Source organism: Chelon labrosus (assembly GCF_963514085.1).
Source record: "Chelon labrosus genome assembly, chromosome: 3".
NCBI classification, from domain to species: Eukaryota; Metazoa; Chordata; class Actinopteri; order Mugiliformes; family Mugilidae; genus Chelon; species Chelon labrosus.
In genome coordinates, this window is record NC_140339.1 from 18011269 (window position 1) to 18035435 (window position 24167).

General features: G+C 43.9%; 1 protein-coding gene across 2 annotated transcripts in view; it reads left to right on the forward strand.

Moving 5' to 3' along the window:
* The first annotated feature begins 369 nt into the window (after window positions 1-369).
* Window positions 370-24167, forward strand: part of cd276 (CD276 molecule) — a 67063-nt gene continuing 43265 nt past the window's right edge. Inside the window, exons 1-4 of one of the 2 annotated variants that reach the window (XM_084574953.1) lie at window positions 370-597; window positions 5722-5817; window positions 17937-18287; window positions 20895-21191. In XM_084574953.1, the coding sequence (XP_084431079.1) occupies window positions 5733-5817; window positions 17937-18287; window positions 20895-21191 (733 nt within the window). In that variant the 5' untranslated portion in view covers window positions 370-597; window positions 5722-5732. The remainder of the gene's footprint in view (window positions 598-5721; window positions 5818-17936; window positions 18288-20894; window positions 21192-24167) is intronic. The other variant, XM_084574954.1, reaches the window with a different exon arrangement.

Here is a 24167-nt window from a genome sequence, read left to right on the forward strand (position 1 = left end):
TGTGAGAATGTTCTGTTGGTTTGTCGTTCCCTTTTCTGTTTTCTTGCCAGTTTTGAGAAGTTGATTTCTGTGCTGTGGTGTGTTATGAACTGTTGCATTGTCTGTTTTGCTCTGTTTGGAGGACGCCACAGTATATCTATTATTTTAATTGTTAATTGTTGGCCACCGTGCACTTATTCTAACAATAAACCAGTATCACATTTTCAAAAGTGTGGTTTTGGTTGCTTATAGACTTAGCCACAGTTACTACATGATAAGACGTCTGTACAGCTCTCTCTGAGGTAAACGGTGCGTTCACTAAATGGTTAACGGAGGGGCTCGGTATGACATCACTGCTGGACAAAGCAGCTAGGAGTGGTTTCGGTGATGGAAGCCGTCCCAAATCAATGAAACATACCAAAACACTGAGGGAAAAAAAAACTCCTTACAGCTTCCCCCGCCGTCAAAACAAAGTGCCTCAGCTTTAGCTCTAGCGGTGCTTTGTTGCAAGAGGAATGAACTGCTGTGGAAAATAACACGCCCTTGTTGGACGGAGAAAAGAGACGAGTCGCCGCTGCTGGACGGTTGGTGCTTTTAAAGTTTCGCCTTCTTAACATGGTAAGCGCTAAACAAAGACGTTTAAACGGGTTGAAGCTAACAGGCAGGCTAGCATGTGTAGGCTAATGGAAAAAAAAATACATAACCGTGAACTATTTTCAAAGACGAGCAACAGCTGGGGAGCAGTCAGGGGAACCCCGTGAACTCGGGCAGGGTAGCTTCACAATAATTAGCTTCGTTAGCTACATTCAGTGAGTGTAGCCACGTCTGATATATGTATGTTTTTTGACTTTTAAAGCAGCTCGAGAAATGTTAAGCTATATAGCAAACTGTCCCATAGATAGAGGCAATGAGCTAACATATAATGAATGAAATAGACTGCGCCCCCATTTGACATAAAGTAAATACTGCATTTAACGGCAACGTCTACAAATCAAAATGGGAACAGTTACACACTTAACGAAGGAGTAGAAGAAGAAGTAGAAGAGAAGAACTTGTCTTTTTCTTCTTCTTCGTTTTCCTCTCTCTCTCTTTCTGCCTCGAGTGAACTCAGACCACACTAGTTCCCAGCCTGGGGTTTAAGACCATATTCCTGCTTCAGTGTACTAAACTAACTCTACCTGAGTTCTCTGTGTTCTGTACTGCTGGATAATCTTATTTGTGGAAATTACTGAAATAAACCAAAAGTTGGAAAACTAACATGTCACAGCAGGAAGGTAAATATTGATGACATTGTTGCAAGTTATTTATTTTACTTTTTTATTTATTACAAAGTCACATTCAAAGAAGGTTTGGAACCACTGCAACAGGAGATGCTGTGCTCTGTGTGTCATCATCCTGCACTTATCACATGACGGTGCAGCTGTGCCGTGCTGGCAGGAACAGCTTCCTGTGGGATGTAGGGGGATGTAGTATTTACCACTGTAGCAAATGTTATAGGAAGTGATCACTGATACAGCGGAGAGATAATGATATGTTTTATGGACACAGTACAAAGTGCTCTACTGCGTTTTTATTATTCGTTGCAGAGATTGTGATTGCAACAATAGGCAGTTTATGGTATTATTTCCTCTCATATAATTTTACATGCATTTGTAAATACACCGATCAGCCACGACATTAACACCACTGACAGGAGAAGTAAGTATCATTGACCATCTTGTGACAATGCAATGCCTGCCGGGGAACTTTTGGACCTGGCATTCATGTGGATGACATGTGTCACCCACCTGGACCAGACCGGACACCCCCACCCTGTAGCAATGACACTCCTTGATGGCAGCAGCCATCACCAGCAGGATGCAGCCTGACACAGGCACACACACACAAAAACGATTTAGGAACAACTAAAAAAACATGAAAAACAGCACAAGGTCTTGACCTGGCCTCCAGATTCGCTAGATCCCAACTGATCAAACATCTGTGGGATGCACTGGAACAAATCAAGCTACTTTTAGACTAAGGTTGCGTTAGTCATAGTAGTTCCTGTGGATTTACACAAACAGGATGTCGATGTTTCTGCCACATTTCAAATTTGACGCCTCTTAAATATGTCGCCTACTAATTACTCTGCCTGGCCAAAAAAAAAGTCACTCTCATATTTTACTGGACCGCCTTTAGCTTTGATTACATTACATATTCACTGTGGCATTGCTTAGATAAGCTTCTGCAATATTACAAGGGGCGGGGTACACCCTGGACATGTTGCCTCCTTAATCTCCTTAGATGTTTTCTCTGCTTGATGCATGCCAATGACTAACATCTTTTCCACAACCACGGGATGTGTCTTTCAACATGGTTGTTTAAGAAATGAGAAGCTACTCATTGCAACAGTTGGGGTTAAATAACTTGTTGCCAGCTGAAAGATAATCGCCCATGGAGTAATTATCCAATAGGAGGCTCGCACGTATTTGCATAGTTAAATCCAGGGGCCAACTTTTTGCCCGGTGAAATATGCAAATTAGACTTTTCAGTAGTTTAAATAAAGGAAAACTTTCATTTATCCTCTTAGCCATGAAGCTTGCTTGAAATAAAGCTCTTCTTCTCAGTTTGATGATCAAATGCATAATTTGATTAAGTAATGTGTTAAATGACTCGACTAAAGTGAATGCAGTCATCCTTAAAAGGGCTCGGTAAATTCCAGCTGCTATATGGATTTCAATGGCTCGCTTTCAGTTCTACCCCAATGGGACCCGTGTCTTTTTTTGGGTTGGAAATGTGCTTATCATCAGGGGCTGAATGGTTCCAAATGGTTTGGGGAGCTTCTTGATGATGCCAGCCATATGCCAAAGAGGCATCTGAGCGCAGGAGGTCAGTCAGATTCATTGCGTTAATGGTGAAGAGAAGAGTGGATTCAAGAGCAGTAAAAAGACAGACTGTTCTCAGAACCACTGTCACTGAGATGTCTCGAAAGAGTAGAGCGAGAGTACTGTGGAGAAAAAGTAAATCTTAATGTGGTGTGATACCTCAAGAATCATTTGTCTTTTCTTTGACCTCACTAAGAAGTTTAATAGTCCTTAGCATGGTGTCAAAATGAAATACAAGGGCGATTATGATTCAAAAGCTGGCGACCAGTCACTGCAAGAAATTCAAGACATTCAAACAGTATTTTCTATTTTAATGGCCTGAAGGTGTCACTTTTATCTAATAATCCCGCAAATTGCACTGAAGTCTGAAAACTGAATTTAAGAACTAGCAGTGTCTTTGCTCCATATGTTAGTGATTATTACGTTTATTGTGTTGTTTATTTAGGTTATGACTTACAAATGTGGTCAGTTTGTTTTGATCTCTTGCATTGAAGTGAATTGTTTAAGCTGGATTGTAAAATGGAAGGCAGAAAATGTAACAAAGGGTCAGTGAAGTGCTTGAGTCATCCGGTTAAACCCCTTTGATGGCTTCCTGATGTCTGGACAGCTCTGACTGAGTCAGACTGTGGTTTGGTGTGTTGGCAGATTTCAGTTCATGCTATCCTTAGGAATATATTTAGAAAAACCTTGCCCACTCGGAGAGCATGGCTGTGATATGGGTCTGACCCTTTTCCTGAATATTATACATTTAAGTTTGAGCCTCTGCAGAGTAAATGACACATAGGCTCTGTGTTTGTGTACATATCATGGGGAGGTTCATATAATCTTACAGTCGTCTCAAACTGTTCTGTCTCTGAAAGTCTGGACAGCAAGTGGTGAGCAGGGCTGTTATGGAAACAGTTTGGAGCTGCACTCCTGCCCACATCCTCTCTGCTGGAACCATAAATGGAGCCTCATGGAAAAGTTTTGGTGATGAGGTGGGGTTACAATACTGAAAGGGTTCATAACACCAAAACATAGCAACTGATCCGTCAACTGCTTCCTTCCCGCTTTGGTTTGTTTTTGTGCCTTCCCACCAGCAACCGCCAAAACCAGAGGCATTATGTTATCAGGTTGTGCTTTTGTCCGTCTGGCCCGTTTTTGTGATTATGACATCTCAGAAACGCTTTGAGGGAATCCCTTCAAATGTGGTGCAGACGTTCACTTGGTGCTTATAAAAACACTGATTTGTTAATGTCTTCAACACATTCATTATATAAGTCTGGGCACACGTAAATGTAAACTGCAGCTTGGCTGTTTGGCAGAGGCATGCAACCAGGGGTGTGTTGTGAGGACAGGCAAACCAAGCCATTGTTTGAGGCCCTGTGGAGAAGAAAAAAATGAGAAAGGAGGCTCCCCCAGATGTCTACCTTTTGGCACATTTTGCAATTACAACTATAAACCTCCTATGAAGGCCCTACTGTGCATCGAAAATGCTCCACAACTCCCCCTTAGGGCACCCCTTTATCTACCCTATGACAGAGCTTGGATTGGGGGGTTAGCACACATATGTGTTTGCCTGTGGCCTCCCAGAACCTCGAATTGCTAGTGTGTACTACAGCCAGGTGTGAAATCTAGTTTTACATGCATATTTCTTAAAAAATAAAGTTTGCTGAACTTGTACATCTGCATGAACATAGGATATTATTTTTTTACCTTTGTTGTGAGGGTGTAGCCCAGCATATATTTATCAAAGATGTGGTGAGCAGGGCTGTACTGTACATGCTGGGTGACTCTCCGCTCGTGGTAAAAAATGAGAAATCTACATAAGCGTTGTGTGTATAGAAACCACATGAAGGTTGCTAACTTTAATAGAAAATGTGTCTTCGTGTCTTCCTCTTTTTCACTCTGTACTCTGGTCTCTCTGGTGTTGACGTGTTCCCATTTATCAAATCAAGTTATTTTGCATTATTTTATCGGGTCCACTTTGTCAAATATGTTCTTTGTGAGTGTGTGTTGTATCGGGAATCCCATAAGGAAAACGTAGTGCACCTCTTACTATAGCTTTACATGATTGATCTGGCTATTAAATTATAGTGAATATATTTTTGGATTTTGTGTGGCTGTGCAGAGTCATTTATGAAAGCTGCCTAAAATATTTGCATTCTCTGCAGAAAATATGCAAGCGCAAACATGCTGCTGTGACCCAGATGTAGGACATATTAAATCAATCTGCACAGAAGTAATATTTTTCAGCAGCTAACAGTTGTTACAGTGTTGCTATACTCAAATATTCATATTCAGTGGTTGTGGGTTCATATCTGTGGGAAAAAAAACCCGAGGCAGTCTCCAGTATCATCCAGTTTTTTGTCTCAGTAAATATAGATACAAATAGTGACCTCTACCAATCTAGCCAAGATAAATATCTCATGAATATTTCATGCACGGGCGAGTGGAGGTGGACGGGGGAGGAGATAGTTTTGTCTGTCTCTACTCACTCCTGAAGTAGTGCTTTCCCTCTGGAGAGCAGAGAGAATGACTTGGCTGTTTCCTGTCAACTTTGGAAGTCCCCATTTGTCATCAAAGAAAAAAACCCCTTGAGCAGGCAAGAGAAAAAGACTGAAGTAGTCACCTTCAGAAATACTTTCAGATAAGTTTGTATGTCATAAAAATAATTCAGGACTTTTTAATAGCCTGTACTTTATGAGATATTGGCTTGTCTCCTCGTGTCAATCTCCACCCACGGGGGAGACGAAGCAAGTTACAACAAAGACATAGAAAACATCCCTCCCTGTTTTAATAATCTGCCTTTCCACACATCTTCCTATGTTGCCGTACCGTTGTCAGATTTTGTTATAATCTTCGTCTTCCTAAGATGTCTGTGTTTTTTCTCCTGCAGTGCTGTGTCTGATGGGGTTGACCTGCGGTTTGAATCCATCCCGGAAGACCATGCTCTCCCTCCTGCTGTCTGCAATGCTGGCCGTCCAAGCAACGGGTGGGTGTCTCCTCTGCCCCTGCCCTTCCATTAGATCCGAACCAACGCCAGTGGGAAATGCCACCGCCTGTTAAACATTACACCCTGCAGGGCCTATTAGTCCTCTTTCTTCAAAGGCTTCACTGGGCAAAACAACAGTTTAAATGAGGCTACTCCCAAAAATAATGTGCCAATAGTCGGAAAGTTATAAAGCCTCCCTATTTAAAGTCTCATCTATCCAGAGGAGTACATTTTTCACTATGATTACTTTGTCTTCAGTTTTTACGACTCTAATATGGGAGTATGTTTTTTCTATTGTTTTTAAAATTCAGCTTGTAAACCAGAATAGCTTAGACCCTTTTTCAGACAGGTTAGTAGTAGCGAGCGCCCGGGGGCGAGGTTGAGGTCCTTTGTGAAAAATGCTAGAAGTGCAGTTTTTCTTCTGTGACTCAGGTAGTGTGGTTAGAAAGTCATCCCCTTTTATTTATAACACCGGGAAGCAGCGAGTTGCTGGTGGTTGATGTTGCAACTGAGAATTCATAACTCACGCGCTCCCAAGTTTTACTTCTGTGGAAACGGCACTCAAAGAAAAACAAATAGCCTGGGCTGGCTTGATAGCGTCTCATGACACAGTAAATAAAAGAAGGGAACTGAGCGTGTCTGAAGAAGGATCCACAGCTCATATAGTTTGTTGAGTGTGGCTGACACATGAGGCAAATTAAAATCTCCCTGCTGGCGGTGATTCTTTATATTAATGTATACCCTGAAGAAGCTCTCAAAGATTTCTTCCTTGTGCCAAAAGCCAGATGTTAAAACATGGCCTCATCATACTTTGGCAAACCCACAAAGTTCACAAAGAACTTCCGTCGTCCAAAACACCATCATTTAAAAAGAGACATTTTTTGGACTTTTCTGCTCTCTGGCTGAGCAGACACAACCTCCTATCGGCCATCGGTGGCACATTTCAATCTTGACTCAGTGGACTTAAGTGTCTTCAGTGGTTCATTAGGGACCTATTCTCTCCCAGCACAAATGGGCCCGCGGCCTGCTCATTACCGGCTGTGTGGCATCCACTGCCGAACTCCTCGCTCCCCTCACTGGGGGGGGAAGAGGGGGGAGGAGGTGTCGGGGACTGATGGAGCTCTTTAACTCACGGGTAATGGGCTATTGTAGCTCACACAATGATTCACTTTCTCCCTGCTAACTGGAGCTCTAAGTGAATTAGTTGGAGTCTAGTTGGATTCTATAGCCTGCCCATGTTACACCGTATGAGGATACTAAAACCACCTGCAGTGCGGAGCTTATTTCATTTAGTGTTATATTAGTAGCTGTGGCAATAGCTTCAAAAAGATTTTCAAATTAAAGCAAGGAATTATTCATGTTAATTAATCCATAGTGAGTGCAGTGGTATGTACTCGATATCCCTGTGAATGCCATTTCTATTATCAATATTAATAATAAATTTGTCATTGTACCGTGCAGTATATACAACAAAATTCAGGTTCACTACTAGAAACAGCCTTAGTGTATAAAAAATAAATAAATACAATTTCACAATAAAATAAAATCACGTCCTTGCACTCACACCACAAATACAGCTTATTACAGCTTTAAGGAGCAGAATAAATATATAAATACATAATATTATTCCTCAAGTTATTATTGTATTAGTGAGTTTTCAGTGCAGTGCACAGTGTGGTATTGGATTTAGGGTAATAACTGTTCGTATTTATGGAGGGGCTAGTGTGTTCCAGGGGTCAGCAGTTCTGGTGGTGTTGGTCCTTTAGGTTACTGTTAACTCTTCACAGGCAAAGATGTCCCCCAGTGCAGGCCCGTGTGTGTTTGTGATAGCCTGTACTTTATGAGACATTGGCTTGTCTCCTGGCTTGTCTCTTCGCGTCAATCTCCACCCATGTGTACCCGCTTATTCCTGTTAAGGGTCGCGGGGGTCTGCTGGAGCCTATCCCAGCTGTCATCGGGCGAGAGGGAGGGGTACACCCTGGACAGGTTGCCAGTCCATCGCAGGGCTAACACAGAGAGACAGACAACCACTCACGCTCACACCTACGACCAATTTAGAATCGCCAATTAACCTAAAGAGCATGTCTTTGGATGGTGGGAGGAAGCTGGAGTACCCGGAGAGAACCCACGCACACACAGGGAGAACATGCAAACTCCACACAGAAAGGCCCACCTTCTCGCTGTGAGGCATCAGTGCTAACCACCTCGCCACTGTGCCGCCTCTTTGCAGTGATTTTTTCTATTTATTTTTTTTTTTTTTACATCCGATGCAGAGCTGATCGCATGTTACACCTGGATGCCATGCATCAGGGCACTCTCGATGATGAGGTGGTTGAAAGACTCCAGCAGCTGTTGGGTCATTGGGTAATGTTCCTCGAGTTCTGTTTTCTTGACCAGTGGGTTGGGTCTTAGGAATCCATGAGAGGTCCTCTGATATGTTTGTGTCGTAGCCACACAAAAAGAAAATCTACAGACTGTGTGTTTGTGAACGTCTGTGTTGCCATGTTACAGGGTCTATCCTTGATCTCCAGGCCCTTCATTGTTATTACTGGCCGGCTTGCAGCGAGTGACCTTATCAGTAGACATGATTCCACTTTGTAACCTGCCAAAACACTTCCTGTCCTGAGAACAGTGTCTGTGGAAGAAAAACAAAACAGAAGGGCGTTACAAGTGATCCCAGCTCACTAATGCTGCCTCTTTAGCTCCCAGCTCTGTGTGGACTCAGGAGTCAGGAGATGGATCATTCTGGGTGAACACCGCTCACTGATGTTACTCATAAAGCCCTGCACAGCTGTTGTCACTGCAGTTGTTTGTTTTTAAATAGTGTTTAGAAAGCAGGAGTGAGCACAGTTTGCTGCTCTGGATTCAACCACAGACCCTGCTGGTTATTTAAAATAGTTTATTTTTATCTCACTCATTATAACCTATCGTGAATGTAAGTGTCAGCAAAATGCACAAAATGTCAACGTATGTACAGTAATGACTGAGCCACAGCCGCTAGCTGAGTACAGTAATATCCTGGGCTCACTCCAGCAGAGCACACAGCAGTGTCAGCCAGTGGCAGAGCTAACAGGAGGCTGTCTGGCTAATTGCTTGTTGTTGTCATAGTCTGTGTTCAGTTAGCGCAACCACCACGCTGCCAGAGCTCACCGTGTGCAGCTCTTAGCGCCCAAACAGTGAAAGAGAATCGGACTCATGCAAATGCACAAATGGAAACCTGACCCGGTTTCACTGTCAGTGATGGGAGCTGTAAGGTAATTCAAATTAACTGGCGTAATTGGATAGATCGCATCTAGTGCAGCAGTCTGCAGCACACATTGTGGCAGGGCCCCGGAGCGTGAAAATAGCCCACTCGTGCCTGCATCTCTGGTGTACTTTTTAAAGGTCTGCTAACTATGAATGTCCTCTTCCTGTCCTCCTTTTCTCTTCACAGCAATTGATTCTGCAGAGAGGGGACACTTTAGCCTGTGCAGAAATTCAATTTAGGGTTATTACCCCGTATCAGTGATGTTCTTGCTAATTTGATTCCGTCCAGTAAAGTATCCTTTTAAAAACAATCGAGGACAGGCTCAACGAAGATTGGTTTCGCCGCAGTGCATACATAATGACCGGTCTCTGTTGGCTTGGCTCTGTCTCGCCGTTACCCGGCTCTTTTCTCACAGTGCACTCATTGAGACAGAGTGTATTACCCAACAAGCACCTCATGATTATTTCAACAAGTCCTAAAAATGCGGCCTTATGGGATCGTTAAAAAATTGATACGAGTAATATGCTGAGATTGCAGTTCTGGAGGGGAAGAGGGGCCTGGAGCCATATGTGGGTCTGCTGTGTGCGTAGTGGGCTGTGATGAATGGGTCGAACGGATGCTGATCTGTGCTCGGAAAGCATCGCAGCTACTGGCTTGATACAAAAGCATCCCAGCAGATGACAAAGGGACACCCCTACCTGCTGGCTGTTGCCTCTGTGGCAGGGCCATGGTGACGTCTGCCTTGAGTCGACTCACATCTGGCGACAAACTGATCCGTTGCTTATGTGTTGCGCCACAAGTCAGGGAAACATATGAACCCAAGACCTCAGCTGCAAAACACCTCATCAATTAGGAAGAAACACTTTTCGCTCTCTGTCTGTTCAGTTAAGCACAAAATTGGTCTCCCCTGGGAAAACAACATACTTTTGTGAGTATTCTCCACTGTTATTGTTTTATTTTCATGAACTTAAATAGAATAGAAAAAAATAGTACAGTAATTGGGACATGTGCAAAACTGCAATTTCGCAGCCAGCTAGGACACTATTTTCAGATTACTTCCTAGTCTGATGTATTTTTGGCCGTCTTGCACACGCAGCACGTGGATTTTGACTTCTGCTTTGGTTCAGTGTCCTCTTGTACAAGCCAGGTTCACACTCCTGGATCACTGCATAACGCTGTCACGCCAGCTGCCTCACAACCCTAAAACAGAATATTTGCGCCCCGGTTGCATGATATTTTAAAGTGTGATTGTGAGATTTATTTCAAAGTTTTCTTGCAACCTGGAACCAAGTGCAGCTTTGTAGGCATCAGCTTAATTTCAGATCCTATGTCAGTGGCTTAGAGGAGCTCTTGTTTGTTAAGTGTTACCAGAAGATTTGACATTTGACAAGTCCCCGCAAAATGAGGTTATCCGTTTTACACGTAGAAACTAACATTTGCCAATCCCACAGTTACTTGTATAGCTTGTCATTAAAGATAGAATGAAATGAGCCAGATCTGACCCCGTGATCCTGCTCCTACCTCGGGGTGCTCCGTTGTACACCATCCTGCTCATTTCTTCTCCATCTCTAGTCTCCTGCTCATCAAAGGCTCCCCGTCCCCCAGGCTTGTAAGTCAGAAGTTTGCCTTTATCTGCCCACCATTCTTCAGCCGGCACTGCTATCTCATCATGCCAGATCCCATTAACAGATTATTGACGGGACATGAGATGGCATACACTTATGAAGGAAACAAGGCAGTGGAAGCCGAGATAGGGAGCAAGAAAGCGGGAGAGAAAAAAAATCGAAGGAAATACAAAGTCCTATTGTGATTTATGAGATTGCTGAGAATAAGCAAGTCAGAGGTTCTGTGTCTCCTATCTGCCATCACCTGTATCTCTCTCTGAGTGAGGGAACTCACACTCCATGATGGGTTCCCGGAGCAAAAATGGAAGAGATTATGTTCAGAGCTTAATGTTAAAAGTGACCTCTTTACACGGCAGAAGGCTCACTTAATCCCATTCATACTGTGCCTCTTGTACCGAGGGGCCATTTGAAAACCGCTGCTCAAGACACAGAAACCTTTTTCTGGTTTCTAATTTCAATCTAAATCACGCTCAATATGTGCACACTCCCATCGCTCCCTAAGTGTTTTTCCACATTCTAATTTTTTCCTAATAGGAGCATTATGGACATCTACATCGGCTCCCGGCGGCATAAAATCAAAAGCTAGCTTTCCCTTCAGACTTATACAGGGATTGGTATATATCATAAGAATAATCGGTGTGAAAGGGCTCACAGATCCTTTGAGCAAAACTCTTTGATGTTCAGGTGGTGCAAAATGTCCAGAATGAAAATGGGTTGAGCTGCAGTTCCTTTCCTGAACAGAGGAGGGCAGTGTTGTAAAGGCATATTTCCCCTGCTCGTCTTCCTGCCCAACTAAAACCTTCTGTCATTGCAGTCTGTTAGTATTGCACCTGTTTACTTTGCTGTGTCAATATTGCCCCTGCAATTTGCCCTCCAGTGTCGGTGCTTGAATTTGCCTGTGTATGAAACCATATTAACATTTCTCCCTGTGTCTTATGTTTCAGCTTTGCCTTTTCAACCATGTGTACCTACCAAGTTAAACAAATGGCTTCAGTGATTGTGTAAATAGCTCCGCTCAGCTTCCGTTATTAAACTGTTGCCGTTATTAGGCGAGTCTGCAAGGTGCTGCTCTTTCTGAGGTCTTGAACGGACTCAGGTTGTGTTGCATACTGAGCTGGAGGAAGTTGGTATTGAGTCGCTATATGCGTAGGCCAGTGGACAGTGATGGAACATGTGAACTGAAGCTGCGTTCAGTTAAATGAAAACAATCTGTGCAGGAAGGTGCAGGAATGACGTACCTGAACAATGCAGGTTGCCTGTGACGCGTGTGTGCGTCAAGGGCAGCGGAAGGCCCCATGCGCCACGTTGTAGCACTACATGTGTGCGTCTGTGTATGTTGCTGTTGCTGGTCATGATGATGGGAACCTCTCTGCTCCCGAGCAGCTTTGTAACAGCGTCTCCATTGTAGTGTCAGTGTACCTCGTGTCCAATTCCTCAGACAGTGTGATGCTGTGGAGCTGTCAGCAGTAATACAGGTGTGGAATATCAATGCGTTCTCTGGCCTTTGGGTGTCTGTTTCTGCATGAAATTGTGTTTCTGTGCGTGAGGCTGTGCGTGTGTACGGTGCAGCGTTTTGTTTGGATTTCATCACTACTGATACCATTGATATTTCTCATCAGTGCTAAAACACAGACTAATATTTTACATCTTCCCTTTTGCTGTGCAGCGTGAGACTGTAGTGATCCATCACTTGTTACCGCTTCGGCACAGCTGAGCCTCCCTCATTCCGCTCTTGTTGTTGAGTCAATAAACAACAGCAGGAATGAAATAACCATCATTTGAAAATCTTGTAGTATCACTCATACAGCACTGATCATTTCTGGCCTCGGCACGGGTAGTTTTGGGAGTATTTTTCCCAGAAGAGATAAGCCGATAGGATTTTGCGGTGATCAACAGTTTGATTCAGCGCCGTAGCCCCGGAGCATGCTGTGACGCTGGCAAGGCTAGATTCTATGGATAGAAATTAAGGCTGATCAAAAGAGCGATTTCAGCCTCTGAGACAGAGTTCAGAGTTGCTGTTTCAAACTTTTCAAAGTTCTCACTGTTAAACCAGTTTAATTTGAGTTTAATCAAACCGTCACCCCTTTGTAGATGTCCAATATGGTTAGTCTAAGTTAGATTTATTCCAATTAATGAATACCAGTAGTTACTTGTTCTCTTGGTGGAAGAACATCCTCCCAAACTTGTATTTGAAAATGTCTCACCTCCTAACAAGTTATATTTCATCACAGTAGTCTTTCTTAACACGTCAGTCTGTTGATATTAACTTGTTTTTGCATTAAATTACCTAATTGATGTTTCATTTTGGGCATGCAACCAATACCCAACTTGGCTTTGCTTATCACAATAATGTCAATAATCCTTCCCTTTACTTTGTACATACACATGTGTGTGTGCAGTTACTTCGTAGTCTGCAAATACAGATTTTGCCGGGATGCACAGTAAGGGGTCTTTCCAGGAATCCAGCTTTCCTCCCCACAGTCCAAACACATGCATTTTGATTCTTTTAAAGGTGTTAACGGTTGTTTGTCTCTTTCTGTCTTAGCCCTATAATTATGATGTACATCTCCCAGCGGGATAGGTTCCAGCCCCCTGTGACCCTTGACAGTACCCTCACTTGCCAGTCCAACAGATACTCTAGTGAAAATGAATGCATACTCATGTAACAGTCTTGCACTAAATCTTTGCTTCATGAAGGTTACGCTGTTCAGCATTTGTTTCAAATAACTGAGAGAGCTGTTGAACCAACTGTGTTTTCATTTTGGAAGCTGTGGTTTGGAATTCAATTTAATTATCTTGTGTTGTACTGGCACATGTTTTTTATTATTTTGACATTTTTATTTTAGAATTTAAAGCACCACAGACTACATTCTCCAAAATGTTCACACAGTTGAATCACCGCCTTTCTGACGCTGGTTCAACATAAACTGAACAATACAACAGTTATCTAATGTTAGATTACATTTGTGTCCACTTACCTAATGTACCTAATGTTTTGGCAAGTTAGTGTATAAGGTGGTTATATATGGTTATAGATAACTGATGGACAGGATCCTGTTTTCAACAAAGAAAGTATGACTTACATTATAAAAATACAGGCCAGATTACCCAGGCACTTATGTTTATAGTGAAAATGAGCCAAAATAATACTATAGAACATCAGAAAATAAATTTAATTTAATTGACATTTGATTGATTCACAATAGCAAACAGACCAATGAAAACATTTTTTTTGAGTATATCGCTTTACATGTATGTATTTTTTTAAGATTTTGGTTTACAGACATCAGCGATTCCAGTTTTTGTACATGATATAGAAATACAATTCCAATGACCCTGTAATTAAAACATTCTCCATGTTTTATTCACTGCATTTCATTAATTAATATTATCTGGTTCCATAATTGTTCCAGTAAGCCATGTCATTATACCAGTGGCCTGGAAGTAGCACATTCAAAGTGGGATTTAGCCATTATTAATGTTACTAAATGCATGGGAGCATCGCTTGTATGAAGCGTTAAAGTATCTGCCTTGAGGCTTGTACATACGTCACTGTTTAAGTGTGCTCTCTGAAGAGGCACTAACTTCTCCTGCCTTTGAAATGTACCTCGAATTCATGTAGCGACCATAGCTGTTAAGTTAATGCTGGCATTGTAATCTTGTTGAGTGCATGCAGTAATACACGGAAAATCTGAAGAGCACCACGGCTATGGAAATCCTTTGTTTGACGTAGAATACATAAACTCAGGGATAGAGGTTTTTTTTTTTTTAATTGCGGTGGGTAGTTTGTTGAACGTGTGCACATCAGAATCAGTCAAATGAAAGCCTGCCCACATACTGTAATTACATTGTCTGGTGAAGGCTAATAATCTCAGCCCTGTTATCTGATCTGCACACATATTGTATTTGTTAATGCATGCGTGCGCCCTCACCGGTCCGCGTATACCTGGTGCATGGGACTGAATTTTATTTACCAACAGCCCTGCGCATTACCTCGCAGGGACGCTCTGTGTAACAGCTCAGATCCACTTATTTTTGTCTCCATGCATGCCACATTGTCTCACAGTCAGCCTCCACGCACGCTTCATGTGACTAGCGAGCATGCAGCTCGCCATATGAAAAACACTGGGTGGAGGCAAATCCGGCAGCACCCATGCCTTGCATATCTGAGGAAAGCGGCATGGCAGGAGGTGTTGATAGTGACAAGGTGGTGGGTAGTCTTGAAAAGCATAGCGGAGAGCAGTGTGAAGATCTCTTGCAGCCTTCTCTAGCCAGCCCAGTGACTCGCTGCTAAGCGGGGCCCGTTGCCAGCGCTCGCAAAGGCTGTAATGAGTTTATTTCATGTCGGCTGTGAAAGTGCCCGTCTCTGTCTCGCAGGCACTCAAACAGAGCTGGGGCCCATAAACACAAAGTGCAGTGTGTAAATCCCCACAGCCTGACGTCTCCCAGACTGCCCTCTATGGCTTCTGAGCATCTCTTTATCGACAGGGAGAAGGGAGAGGTGAGGTCCTCAGTTGCCCCCGGCGAAGACACAGTGGGCCTGGCCTACAAGGTGCAGCGCAGCCCCGCTCACCAAAGACCACTTGTGTTCTAATCTTTAACCTCTCTTACGTACACTCATCTCTTTGGAGAGAGCATGTTTTTTCATGTCGAGAGCAGACCTGAGGAGAGACGATCAAACAGTCGGCTACTGTACAGAACACGCTGTTTGCTGTAAACAGCAGCAGATCAAGCACAGCCAAGTGTGCAGTGATTCGCTTTGGCTCGTGGTGTTTCACCTCTGACGAATATGACATCGGATGTGCGTTTTCCATGACGTCAGCCGGCCGAGCTTACCCTTCTCTCCCGGCCAGTCCCCTCCCCTCGATGCAATGCAAAACATTCCCCCTCGTGTTCTTTTTCCAAGCGTCGGTCTGTGTCTCTACACAGGGACCCTGTGTAGAGACACTGTGTCCTCCCAGGGCCTCGGAGTGAGCGGTAGGTCAGCGGTTAAAGAAGCAGTGCGTGAAAGAGGAGGGGCGAGGCAGAGATGTAGAAAGAGAAGGGGGAGTTTCTATCTCTCTCTCCCCTGTGACATGGCTTCGGTCCGGGTTGAGGGATTAGTTTGTGAGGCTTCACCACAGCCTCTTCCTTGGCTTGTTTCCAGATATTATCTCTAAGTGTGAGCTCAACGCCAGCATCTCTTTCTGTCCGTTTCCCACTTCCCTTCTCTTCCCTTCTCTTCCCTTCCCTTCCCTTCCCTTCCCTTCCTTTCCTTTCCCTTCCCTTCCCCCTTGGTGTATGAACTCAGTGGTGTGAGTCATCCCAGGCTGCTCGGGGAGTGATTTAATTGCTCTCTCTCCTCCTCCTTCAACATGCGCGTCTCGGAGAGGGCTGTCACTGACCCTCCACTCCTACAAAAAAAACCCAAAAAAAAACCCACCAGCGACCTGTTCATTGCCGCAAAGGTTGGGCCACCTCCAAAGACAGTGAGAATACACACTCCAGAAATTTGCTCAGTTATTCCCACTGATGGCAGCACAATGCCACCCGCTCCTGCCATGCTTTGCTGTGATAACTCTTCTGTATTGTGTAGCCCTGCTGAGTGAATGTGGGCACAATATGGGGAGATAGAAAACCCCCACAGCAGCACAAGAGCTTTTCTAATCACAGTTTAGGAAAAAAAGAAAAAGAAAAAACCTTCTGCCGTTTTCACCATGGGGAACGCAGAATTGTTTTGAGACTGGCACTTGGCTCGGTAAGGACACGTTGATTTGTTCCAGGTCAAAATCGCGGAGCCACAGTTTCAGTTGAAATGACGTGATATTGACCCACTGCTTGCAAGACAGGTATGGTGCACTATGATATCAGAATCAGGCAGTTTTGTTTTCCAGTTTTCAAATTCCCAGTTTTTCTTTCACGCAGTACTGAAAAAGGGAAAACATTTTATATATATATATCTACCTTTTAACTTTTATATTGAGTTAAAAAAACACACTGAGAATAGAGTGCATTGAAATTTTCTGTTCCCCTTCTCTGCACTTGTGAGGTTAGGCAGTAGGTGGCACTGTTCCTGCAGACGAGCGGGTCGGTGGGGGTGTGAAGTGGAGCGGCCACCTTGATGGGATTGGCTGGATGTGATTGAAAATAGGTCTGCCTTGACTTAGCAATGCCCATCCATATATGAACCCTCTCAGATGAAAGACTTGTTTGTTGTTAATAGGGGAAGTAATTATTGCACCTCTACAGCAGTCAAATCTCCTTCATAGCAGAGTGATTCAACATTGACGCTGGCTGTTTGATAGACAGAGGTTACAAAAGGGGGTGAGGAGGCTAAAAATCCACTGTGATTATAACAATTAGAGGGGCCGAGCATAAAGTGGAGTGTATTGCTCCGGGGGGCCGACTGGCTTTTTTTCCTCCCCTGTGATGCTGGTGAGTGTCTCAGAGTTGTATAACAGCAGACGGGGATCAATGGAGATTGCTGACTCTTGAGAATACTATGGATGTACTCTAGACTGCCTGAGATGGCTACTAATCCAGAATGATTATGCAGTGTGCTCTTTGCTCTTGGCCTAGTCTAGACAAACAGTACACACAGGTGCATACACACCCGCACAGATGCAAAGAAAAGACAGCGGTCTTGAGTAAGAGTCACTTTTCATGCATGAGTTTTGCAGCAGCCACCTCCCACCGCCGGCAGATTTATTTATTTATTTTTTTTAAGATTTAACTAACGATTAAACTAAAGCCATACAGATGTTGCTGCCTCCGTGGCTGAGTTTTAGCACGCTGAGCCATCTCCAGGAGGCAAAGCCTATAGGAACACAAACAGAGTCCTAATGCTTAGCTCCAGATCCCCCCACCTCTTCTTCCCTCTTGCCTTCATCCCGTCTCACCCTCTCCGTGTCACCACGCTGCACAAACAAAGTGGATCTTTGAGAGGGAGGCACAGCATACATTTCAAAATGCTTTTTTTGATTTTATTTTCAAAGATATTCAAATTTGAGTAGGTGTCAGTCTGTCACTTTTGAACACAGCACGCTGAATTAATGCTGTGATTCAGTGAATACTGTATGTTTATAGATGTGGGCCAAGTAGTATTTACTCATACTATTTATCGCCTAGGTGACAAAGGTTTGATGTTTGGCATGTAGGATTGGAATAGTGAAGGCCTTTGAGCTCAGATGGTGTATTTAATATTTATCTGGCTTGACTGACAGCTGTACTTTCCAGCATCATTAACACCCCATGTCCTCCCTCTATAGCCGTGTTGGAATTGCACGTCCCGGAGCAGCCAGTGGTTGCGCTACACGGCAGGGACGTCACACTCAACTGCTCCTTCACCCACGCCAACCCCTTCAACCTGTCGGATGTGAGTGTCTTCTGGCAGCTGACGGACACCAAGCGCAGTGTGCACGGGTACTGGAAGGGACGCGACCAGCTGGTGGAACAGGCAGAGCGCTTCGCCAACCGTACCAGCCTGTTCCCCGCCCAGCTGGGCCTGGGCAACGCTTCGTTACTGCTAAGCAGGGTGGTGGTGGCTGATGAAGGCAGCTATACCTGCTTCGTCAGCGTGCAGGACTACGCCAGCGCTGCTTTACAGCTGCAGGTGGCCGGTGAGTCAAGCTGTGATGTCCACGCACATGTGTTATTGTCATTGTTGTTGCAGGAAGCAGATAAACGACAGATGCAGAAACAAGACGAGCCATCATCAATGATAGCATCAGCTACACTTTATATTCCCTGCAGACTCTGCATTGCTTCTCCCTATGTAACCTTTTATATTTTTATTTACTACTTCATCTGATCTCATAATTATTTAGTGGGAGCTTTCATTCATTCATTCATTTATTCATCTTCTGCTTGTCCGCTTGTCCTGTGAAGGGTCACACGGGGCCTAGAGCCTATCCCAGCTGTCATTGGGTGAGAGGCGGAGTACACCCTGGACAAGTCGCCAGCCTCGCAGGGCTAACACAGAGAGACAGACAACCATTCACACTACGCACCTACGGCCAATTTAGAATCACCAACTAACCTAACGAGCATGTCTTTGGACAGTGGAGGAAGCTGGAGTACCCGGAGAGAACCCACGCAGACACAGGGAGAACATGCAAACTCTACACAGAAAGGCCCAGTATTTAGTGGGAGCACCCTTTTGAAATAGCAGCAGGTCTCCTCTCTACAGGTAGTTGTTCCAAGCATCTTGAAGAAGTGGCCACATGTTCTGTGGATTTAGGCAGCGCCTTCTGTCTCTTTCCGTAATCCCAGACTGACTGCATAATGTTGACATCAGTGCTCCGAGGGAGCCGTACAAACAATTGCAGGACTACTTGTTTTTTTTTTTTTTGTAGCTGAAGATAATTCTTCAAGACTGCTGAAGAATAAAGTTGGGAGCGTTTAGACACCACCTGTAAATCTACATTTCTAGTGAAATATACTTATTTACTTGAATTCCATCCCAAAAGCAAGCAAAAAAAATGCAACCATGGGTCACAAATTCTCCCAACAAAAGGTGCTATTTTAATTATTATTGGGAGAGATTAATTAAAAAAAAATAATAATAATAATAATAATTAGTTGCAACCTCAGATGTTTATATTTCTTTGTGTTGATTCTCTTTTGTATTGTGACTTTTAGTCTGTATTGTGGAAAAAGCTATAAAAGGCTGCACCCTACTTTTACCACAGTGCAGCTTGATTTGCTTCTTCTTTTTTTTTAGGCATTTCCTGCCTGATAAAAGCCTATATATTTCAAACTTAATGAGTCCATTTGATAATAAAGGCTTTCTGTAATTTGTCTCCAAGTTAAAGTTAGATTTGTTTTTCCTCCAAAGTCGCTGAAAACGCAATACAACTGTTTTCACAGCCTGTACAGTCTGAATCAAAGTTGATGGAGTGTCCCTTTCAGCTCCAAAAAATACAAATACATGCACTAACTAAATAATACACATGGACACTAATAGGAGGCAATGAATGCATTGTACACTAAACTCGGCTGGCGGTGCCTCAGGATCATTTCTTCTCACCAGATGTAAACATGTGATAAACAGCTTCCTCAGGGGTGCTGAGCAGGGTTTTTGGTCAATAAACGCTGATTGTGGTCTCTGTCATGGTCAATATCTGCTGACTTTGATTATTAGCTGTTGTTACGGTCAATCAGTCATCGCTAACATCTTCTCTGCTGTGTGACTACATCGCCCACCTTCACAGCCGAGAGCCTTTTATTTATTTATAATGATTCTGCGCGCCGTTCCTTCCTTCTAACAATTTTATATCTGCTGTGAGATTGTTTGTGTGTTCTCCCAGGATGGATGTGCATTAGGCGGTGTTAATGAATAACTTTTTGTTTTTCTCTGCTGGAGAAGGGAAAACAATTCCTCCAACAGTGACAAATTGGTCCCATTTTATGCATTAGATTTACAGATATTCTATTTTTACAGCCACTTCCTTCGTACTATAGTTGGAACAACATGAAAAGAAACTCTTGATGGAAATCTGTCTGGCAGTCAAATGGACAGCTGGGGAAGTCGGTGTGTCCTACACTAAATCTTTCAGTCTTTGTGTTTGGAGTCCACTTTTCAAAAAGCGGCTCACACAAACTTATTCCATCTCGCCCTCAGCTCCACCCCATTGTTTGCCGTGCAATGATTGGTTCTGGGAATACAGCCGCCTCGTTCTCCGCCACCTCTGTACTCGTGTTTCAGCCCGAGGGATTGGAGAAACGTGATTCCATTCGAGGCTGACGACTAACCCCTCACCTCCGCCCCTTCACGCTCTCTTCCGTGCCACAGGCTGAGTTGTCCCAAATCTCTCAGCCTGCCAGGTTTCTCCCAGACCTGCCCACCTCCTCATCCCTGCTTACACCTTATTTTCCTTTCTGGGAGTGGCTCAGCGTTTTGGCTCTCCAGAGAGAGCGGCGTTGGAGTGTAAGGATGCGGCATCAGGATGTGTTGCAGATGCTGTCTGTGTCTGTGGGATCTTAAGCACTGTGTTATACTAAGCTCCCTAAATATAATTAAGAATTTAATGGGAATCATGTCAAACAGTTCCCAGGGTGACACTCACTGCAGAGAATCTAAAACTACTAAATTCCGAATGTGTCTGCTGCTCTCTTTTTGTCTCCATATCCTCACTCTCTCCATTAACTCTTTGTCTCCTGCTACCCTCCCTGATTCCTCACCCACCCCCTCCCCTTCTTTCCGTGAACTCCTCTTCTTTTCTCAGCCCCCTACTCCAAGCCTGTGGTGACTTTAGAGCCTGAATCCAACCTGCGGCCGGGTGACGAGGTGGCCCTGACTTGTATGGCCTACGGAGGTTATCCTGTGGGCGACGTCGTGTGGCAGGACGGCGGCGGGCGCAACCTGACAGACAACATCACCACTTCAGTTGTGGCTAACGAGGAGGGGCTGTTCACTATGACCAGCTTGCTGACAGTCACCCTGGAGCCCAACAGCACCTACAGCTGCCGACTGATCAACCCGCTGCTGGGCGAGGAGGGCTTCGCCTTCGTCACAATCACAGGTGGGAGTGTGTCTTTATCTCTTCTTCCTTTATAGAGACTTCTTGGTCTTTCAGTCAACATTGTCACCTCCACTGTTGTGCAAAGTAAACAAGGTAATATTCACTGGCTTCCTGCGTTGTTTGTGTTACCGTTACCTGCTCAGACTAATCTTGTTTTCAGTCAAGCATGCGCAGAGTTTCTTATTAAATTCCTGTATGCTTTTGTGAATCAATCTGTCAGTCTGATTTTCTGCTGCGGAGGCTTCACTTTTTTTTGTTTTTTCTTCTTCGTCTTTCTAAGACACGGCACAGCTATAAAGAAATGAATGAGAAATAATGAAATGTCCAATTATGGTCCAATAAGCATAACCCATCAGTTCTTGAGCATCGTTAAATTAGATCAGTGGGTGATTATTTCCTTGAGGATCGTCAAACAGCTATTCATCGCATATTGCAAAAGACAAAACAGTAATGAAAGAATGTGGAAGATGGACCGACTGGTCTCCTAGCAGCTGTCTGCAGGAAATGTTTGCTAACCAGGAATTAGATTGATATGTTTGCCTGCCTCTGATTGTTTGATGCAATCTTGAGTTCTGTGTGTGACAGTACCTGTCTGATGGGTCTAATGGCCTGCTCACCCCTCCCACCACCACCACCCACTGTCCGTGTCCCACCGGCCCTGCTGGTGTACTCTATGTGTTAAGTGCAAGGAGAGTGCCGTGTAAGGTGGGCCAAGGCTGGGTCTCTAATGGGAGCAGCACTGTGTGAAATGGCTCATAAATAAGTAGAGGTGGCCTGAGCCTGCACTCCGGGCTGAAGCTGCTGCCGAAGCTTGGGCTGTTGAGGCGGAGGTCGAGGCAGAGGTCAGGGAGTGCTGCTCCACTGGGCTGGGAAATGACTGTGCTGTCTGGAAACAGGATGGCCGATTGGCAGGGCTGGACAGCTGAGGGAAGGTGGCCTTTCTAACAGTTTGGTCGGCCTCTTTCAAAACAGCACAGATAACCAGTCAGGAGGACCACTGAGGGAGTGGAAGGCTATTAAACACATGGTGAGAATGAAATACGACTGTGAAGTAACTGTTAAAATAGACTGCTATTACTCTTCTCGTGTTGCTGGATTGATACAGTTTTTCAGGTTTAGTTGAAATAGATATGATAGTGTTATTACCTTCAGTGTCAATCTTTTTTGTCGGTCCTGTTTCCCCGCAACAATCAAGACTTTTTTCATTTTGAAACATGTTGATTGAGCCATCTGGATTGTTGATTTAGACGGTCACGCATCTGTTTTTTTTTATCCAGGGTAGGTGAGTCATTTCGAAACCACAACATTGATGTTTTCAGTTTGTTCTCTCTTCTTTTTTTCTTCAGCGCCACAGAGATTAAAAGCATCCATAGTAAGCCCTTCTATTAACACCACAGGCTGGTTCTCTGATGTGATGGAGGGCAACATCAGCGACATAGTCAGAAATATGTGAATGGGCCTTCAGCATATTTGTAGTATAAGGTATGTGACCCGCCAAGCAGAGCACAGCGTCTGTGACTCTAGTTTTTGTGGCGTATCCATCTACATTGGCTCTAGTCGGACCCCAGTCTGCAGCTATTCCATTTTCCATTCCAGATTCCAAATGTTGAATCAGTGGCCCATCACTCTGATTGACTGTTTAGCACGACAATCCAGTGCACAAGAAGAGAACTGCAAGTGAAGAGAGCAAGCAAACAAGAAGTTAAGAAGACCTACACAGAAGGCTCTTCTTGTTCTTCATCTTCATCCCCGCATCTGAACTGAAGAATATACATCAACTGATCAGTATGATTCAAGAGATACCAGCTTGATTCATACCTCTTCCTAGCTAGTCGTAGCTATTCCCGTTTCAGCTTTTGAACAACAAATACTGCCACCTGCTGGTATGGAGAGTCATTTCCTGTCATTGTGCAGAATATACATGCTCGTTGGTCTTTGGCTGTAGTCTTTGCAGCGTGTTCAAGTCCAACTTTTTGGCACACATGCAGGCAGAGTCAACCTTTGTTGCCATTAGTTTTTTGATGTTGATTTGTGTCTATTGTTGTCCTAGCAAGAAATCGTGATATAATTAGGGAAACATCTTACTTATTTGATGGCTGAACAACCAACAGACATAACCAGAGTAGAGGTTGCTGGATTTTAGAAGCATCAAATACAATATTAGAGCTGCTCTTTAGGCCTTTTTCCTTTAGCCAGAGTGCTATGGGCTTGTTGTCCCCAAACAAATAAAGGAAATCACCATAAACAGACCCAGGCAAACAAAACAACCGAGAGCAAGACAGACTGAAACGAGGAGTCTGGTCGTAGACCACTGGAGTTGTTGAAATGTGGTGTAGTAAAGATTCAAAGAGTGGGGGAGAAGAAACGAGCAAATCCACAAATAAACTGAGGAAAACCCTTAATTAAAGTGGTGGTGATTGTGATTCTTAGCAACTGGGTGCACATGAATAAGAGTAATTTCTCAGTTAGAGCGCCAGCACAGCTTGATGATGGCCCAAGTTGTTGGTAAACAGGCAGAAGATTTATAGTATTTTTGTGTGATACGGTACGAGGAGGCTTGTTTGAAATGAAAATGTATTTGCATTTGTTTACAACAGCTGGTGTGTGCTTAACAGTTTCCGTAATTAATTTTGACCTAGCAGAACTCTGGAGTAGCAGAGTGTGCCGAGCGTGAGTTGATGCAGCGAACGCGCTTGCTGTGTACACTTACAAACACAGCACACCACACACTGGCAGCGGGCGAATCCCATTATAAGAATGGGTGAAGTCTGCTTAAAATTCTAAATGGACTATGAAAGTAAAAAAAAAAAAAAAAAAAAAGTGAGTGAGAACTGGGGGAGAAAATAGAGAGAGAAAGAGATGGGGGAGGTAGAGAGTGAGCAAGCATGTTAAAATTTCACACTCTTCCCAATCTCTGATTGAAAAATTACAATAGTAATACAAATCTCCCCCGGGCAGAACAGGAGTTTGACAAGG